General features: G+C 36.4%; 1 protein-coding gene and 1 long non-coding RNA gene across 4 annotated transcripts in view; one reads left to right on the top strand and one right to left on the bottom strand.

The window, feature by feature from the left end:
- Positions 1-855, bottom strand: part of LOC105237214 — a 24,656-nt gene extending 23,801 nt beyond the window's left edge. For all 3 annotated transcript variants that reach the window (XR_855782.3, XR_004620359.1, XR_004620360.1), the window contains exon 1: positions 644-855. This is a non-coding gene — a long non-coding RNA (uncharacterized LOC105237214). The remainder of the gene's footprint in view (positions 1-643) is intronic.
- GTF2A1 (general transcription factor IIA subunit 1) overlaps positions 1-6,028 on the top strand; it is a 45,250-nt gene that overhangs the window by 962 nt on the left and 38,260 nt on the right. Inside the window, exon 2 of the mRNA XM_002918310.4 lies at positions 3,550-3,651. Within this exon, the coding sequence (XP_002918356.1) occupies positions 3,550-3,651 (102 nt within the window). The remainder of the gene's footprint in view (positions 1-3,549; positions 3,652-6,028) is intronic.

The raw sequence follows: 6,028 nt of genomic DNA, 5'->3' as shown, positions 1-6,028 counted from the left end.
CCCTGGCCCCAGACCCCGGCCGCCGGGAGGGAGGGAGGGCGGGAAGCCGCCGCTTCCCCCCTGAAGCGGGCCCGGCCGCGCTGACTCGAGAAGGGCACCCCGAGCAGCCTCAAAACAAAAACCGCGTCTGGGGAATTGGGCGAGTCCCCAAGACCCACCGTGGTCCACTTCATTGCAGTGGAAGGTGAACGGCTACTTTGGGGGTTAACTTGCGGTGTTTCTGACGGTTGTGCTTAGGGAGCCTTCACTGGGGCCATTTTATATTTCTTTAAAAAAAAAAAAAAGGACGAAGGTTGAAAAGCACTTATCTCGGTTCCTTCCGAATCGGTAAAATGGCGAAGGGGAAGCAAAACCCCCATCGTATCTTCCACTAGCAAAAGCACCAAAGCAAACAAAAAAAGCTTACAGTGGTCAAAGTGCCCCTGCTTTCGCCTTGAAATTTGCCTACTTCTCCCCATTTGTCCCTTTTTGGTAACTTGCGATCACGTAGGTTTGCAAAAAGCAGTCACATAAATAACCTTGTCAGTCACCAACGCAATGTGATCACTAGTCCACCCCACTCTTATTTTTATTCTGACAACAAAACACGTTTTTGCCCGGTCCCAAACGCCGCAGACAAGCCCGCGGCCGCCCGACTCCGTACCGTTGGCGACTCGGGTCGATCCATCATGGCTGCGGCCGCTTACCCTGCTTTTCAGTCCCTGAGCCTTGTGGTCCTCCTCCCTTTGGCTGCCCTGTTTATATAGAGCCATTGCCGCTCTCTAATATAGACTCTGCCAGGATGGGAAGGTGCTTTTCAGGCCTACGTCACCGCCTCTCCATTTAAACACTAGATCCGGCTTTAAATAGTGAGAGCTGCTGAGAGCGGGGCTTGGAGGTGCGTGCTCCCGAGGCGAGAGGCAGGAGCGTGCAGAGCTCAGTTTATTTCTAGGTCCTCTCCTTACACTGTAATTTCGCACCCAACAGGGCCGCTTTCAGAGTCCCAAGTTTTTTGTTGTTGTTTTGATGCGGTAGCTAGGGTTTCCTGTCTTTGTTAGGGGCAAATAGAACTGCTGTCCCTTCTTTTTATTTTTATTTTTGCTTTTAAAGAGAATTGTAGCTCAGATGTCTAATCGTTTTTGTGTTGGAAAATGCGTTATTGTCGGGAAATTTAAAAAATGCTTCCTACATTAACTGTTAGCTGCAGGGTACTTGACTTTGGTAGTGTTCTGTTCTTCAAGTTTTCAGAAAATATGTTAGAAATAAAGCTTCTAATATGTCATTGTTTTTCTATAATGTTGGAGACACGAAGGTTTTTGAAGAAATAGTAAAGTGCCTAAAGCCTCAACAATAGTACCTTATGTCCCAGTACATTTATGTATAGGGGAATGTGAGTAACGAGAGTGAGGAGGCTTAGTGCAAAATGGATCTTAAAAAATTAAAATTGTAAGTTGACAGTGTTTTTATTTCATTGGATATTGATATTCTAGATGGAAGTTAATCTGATTTATTTTCCAGTGTTCCCCCAGGGAACTAACACTTTGGAAAGGAACCTTCTAAATAATCATTAGATAGTGACAGTCATGACTCTTTATTTTACCAGTTTTTAAGTTTGGAATATCTGTGTTTTCAAAACCAGGACAAACCTAAATTACTTTGTATTTTGTAAAAGACAAAAACTTTGGCTCAAGTAATGTTTAGCATTTTAAAGAATAACTTGGAAATTGCTTATTTCAGATAGTGCCTATGTACCGCCATGCTTTTAAAAACATCAGTATTGTTGGGGGCTTATCAACTTCTGAACAATTCTTCTAAATTATTCTCTGTGTGTATAAGTCATGAAGAATACACGTTTCTCTTTATAGTACTTTTATGAATCCATTAAGGTCAAGTTGTGGGTTAACTACGGCACATAAGCAAAATCCTAATACAGGATCAATTCATTAAATAGGGAGTGCCAGAGGAAAGCAAGTTTTGTAGCTATCAGTGTCTGGATCTCCAGGCTGAAGAATTTTAGGAGTGATTGACTTCAGAAAACACCAAACATCCAGTTTGCTGAAAAAATAATTTATATCATCAACTTAAGATTCATAGTAACAATTAAAAATTATACCATCTCTTTATAGTGCATTAAGGATCATTATGGGCTTAAAGAAAACGACTTTTTAAATGTTGTTTTTGTAATTCAGTGATTAAATCACCATTGATAAAATGATACCTAGAATCAGTGACAATTTCCTTCTATATAGATCAGAATGTTAAAATAAGGAGCCCTGTGGAGTTTCACATTTTGCGCATGAATAAAGTTTACAGTTTATTTGGTAAAATAAAGCAGGTTAGTGAGTGGAATAGCAAAGGTAAGAACCCAGATATATGAATTGTTTTTCTGGTTGTGATGAAAAGGAACAAATTTTAATGGTTGAGGTAAGTTATACAGAGGAACTCATTATTTGCAGTTTTGGCAGTGCAAGAACACATTTTCTTAGAGGGTTCTCCTGTGATAACAGTATTGCTGATAGAGATGCTAGTGAAACATTTCTGTTTGATATTTGGTTATGAGAGCAAACCTTTGGTTTTATTGGGTAACTAGTAGTTCTTAAGCAGGATATAAAACACAAATCGTGACAAACATCAAAAGAAAAAGGCTGATAACCTTAACTGGGTGTGATAATGGATTTATAACAAGATAGCTCTAGTTTTATCGCACTGACATGCAAAATTCTTGCCTAACATCTACAAATAGGATGTGGGTTGGGCAAATTATCGTCCATTACCTTTTGATTTTTAAAAAATACTTCATACTTTTGAAATGCTTTCGCATTTACTCTCCTTTTATTCTTCTGGCAACCTTTAGAAACAATCTTCCCCTCCAACCCTTCCCAAGTACTACCAACAATAGTAGTAATAATATTAATTAGAAAAATAAACATTGAGGCTGCCCATGATTCTATTTCATAGATCGTCTGGGCAGTAGTTGAAGGAAAGAAGTCCTGGGAAAGAGATCAGTGTGCCTGTTCATCTGGGGCTTTGAGACCTTTTACTGTGGGTATATGAACAGTTTAATGGTGTAGCTTAAAGGCACAGATTGGTTAACAGAAAATAGAAATTATGTGATTTTTAAATTAGGTTGCAGATATTACCAGGCAAATGACTGCAGGATGTAAGGTTCTCTAGGTTAAGGCTTAGTTAGGAGGTTGTGAGATATAGGAGTCAAACAAAGCAATAATAATAGGAACCAGACATAAGCAGCCCATAAGGCTATTTATTGGGTCACGTTAGGCATTTGATTATAACAACATAGGAAATTATAAATGGAAATTGTGTGAACCTTGTATGCGTAAGGACCTCCTGTATACGAATTGCATTAGAGTCTTTAAGACTTTTAAAATAGGCAGTCATAAAGTAATCCATTTTAACTGAAGCAAGTGATATTTGTTAGCATGGCCATATCTTTAAATTATATCTTCTAAGATATATTTTGGTTAGTTGGAAAAATGATTGTATTATATTTAATTTGTTTTGAATATATGAAAAATGATCTTTTTCAAGTTTTTTATTTTTCCTTTAAAGCCTAAATTGTACAGATCTGTGATTGAAGATGTTATTAATGATGTGAGAGACATCTTTTTGGATGATGGAGTTGATGAACAAGTGCTGATGGAACTAAAAACCGTGAGTTTGCCTCTTTTTGTTGTTTTTAAAAGTCATACTTTTTTTTTTCCCTTAAAATACTCTTCAGCCAGAGACTGATCCATAATTTTTCCATGGGATGAACATTCAACTCTACTGCAGGAGGCAGTATATGGATAGGTGAAGGATTTTAGGTAGGTCTACCATCCATCCTTCCTCTGATCTTAGGCACACTGTTTGTATTTCAGTTTCATTATGTGTGTTGGGAATTGGTTGGACTAACCATATAGGTTTGTTTTGAGGATTAAATATAATAACCATATAAAGTACATAAGCACAGTGCCTGGTAATAGCATTCACTATTACTAATGGACCGTTAACATTGTGTATTTATGGTCTAATTATTTGATATACCTATAGTTTTGTGGGGTTTTTTTTTTTCTTTCCTTTTTTCATGGTCTTAGTGTACCTGTATTCTAAAAAGTGTTTATGTTGTGGAGATTAAATAAGTGTTTGATAAAAGAATTTCATGTTTTTAAGTCTGATTTTTTTTTTTTTTATGTGGGCCAGATATTAGGTTTATGAAATATTTTATGTTGGGAGCTGGTTTTCTGTCTCTTGGATTGCTTTGGATTTAAGCAGAAATAATTAGATATTTTTATTTAGCATTTGTGTTTTCTTGGTGTTGTAATGACTCATGAAATCATGGAATATTTTTGCCTTATTGCTCAGAACAGTGGTTCTCAGAATAAGGTCTGTGGAGTCCTGAGGTTTCCCCATAGATTCTTTCAGGAGGTGCATGAGGTTGGCCAGATGCCCAAGTCTGAATAATCATAGTTTGTCATATTTTCAGTAAAAGTTGTGTTCTATGAAAAGTGGCCAGTTAAACTTGCTACTCAAATGCACAAGTACTTTTCCTTGAGATAACTGTTCCATATGCACAGTGCTTTATGTATGCTTCCTATTTTGATGCAGTGAATATTAAAAAGATGTTTACTGAAGAGTCAAGATGAGGTCACTGTTAATATTAAGAAATGCGATTATTTGATATTCTTTAATGAAATGTGTTAATATTTGGGATACTGCATAGTTCACTGAACTTATGTTTTTCAAATGACCAATGCATGATATTCCAAAATTCCTTCAAAATGAAAGATAAATTAATGGATTTGAATCTGGGAGTATGAAAAGTTCATTGGTGTATGGTTTCAGATTCTGCATTGTAGCTAACTTTTAAGAAACCATCACTTAAAATACTTTATCTTTTCCCAACTGCTTAGGTGTGTGAAGACAGATTTTCTTCGTATATTCAACCAAAACAATAAGATGGTTGTAGAAGCAGATAGGAGAATCCGGCTATTTTTCCTTTAAGCTATTTGTCACTAAGTTTGATTTGGTTATTTTTGTTAAAAAATGTGTTATTTATGTTAACATGTAATGGATACATTGCTGTTTATAAATGAATTTGTAAACAAACAAAAAATCCAGTTTAGTAAGCTCCTTGAGGTCCTCAGTAATTTTTAAAAGTGATAAAGGATCCTGAGACTCAGAAGTTTAGAACTGCTGGCTTAGAAATTGGGTATTGAGCTCCTTGGTACGAATAAGTAATCACAATTACAGTTAAGAACATTTGTTTTGTTATTTATCTATTCAGTGGAAGTGTGGAGGCTGCAGCTTAAGAACTTATTTTAAATAAAATAAACCTCACCTTTATTATGGTGATGAAATCTGTCTTAGAGCATTTAGGCATCTGTGGGTAAACTTCTGTGGAGTTTTTAATAAGACTGCCTGTGCGAGGAAGGAAAAATACATAGATTTAAGTAAGATGAGGAAATTTTTATTTACCATGAGAGAAATATAATGGTTATTAAAAGTGAAGAGTAGACATCCAAAAAGTCAAGTGAAAGAATGCCGACTCTTGAGGCATAAGTTGGAAGAATCGCAGTATAAACTGCTTAAATAGCGTAAAGTATCTCAGGTTATGAATAAGAGAATAAGATTCCTTTGTGTTATGTGGAGTGAATACTTTGCAGTTTATCTTACACTCATATAGTGGTTGTCCTTGATGTACTTGGACCTTATGTAGAAGATATAACATTTTTAAATGTAGAAAATCAAGCCCCAAAGCCTTTAATCTACCCTAAATCAAACGAGTAGTCAATCCAGGTTTTTTGTTATCTACTCTTGCTTTTCACAAAGTGTGAGGAATTGATTTTTCCTACTGGTAGAATCAAAGCATTTTCTCCAAAGAGAAGGAGCTGTCTTTGAGATTAAATAGATCTACCTGTATTTTTATTACATTTGATTTTTCAAATATATATATATATATTTTTTAAAGATTTTATTTATTTGACAGAGACAGAGAACAGCCAGTGAGAGAGGGAACACAAGCAGGGGGAGTGGGAGAGGAAGAAGCAGG

This window comes from Ailuropoda melanoleuca, chromosome 14 (genome assembly GCF_002007445.2).
Source record: "Ailuropoda melanoleuca isolate Jingjing chromosome 14, ASM200744v2, whole genome shotgun sequence".
Classification (NCBI taxonomy): Eukaryota; Metazoa; Chordata; class Mammalia; order Carnivora; family Ursidae; genus Ailuropoda; species Ailuropoda melanoleuca.
The sequence above is the reverse complement of the archived record's forward strand: the minus strand, read 5'-3'. Positions and strand labels throughout refer to the sequence as shown.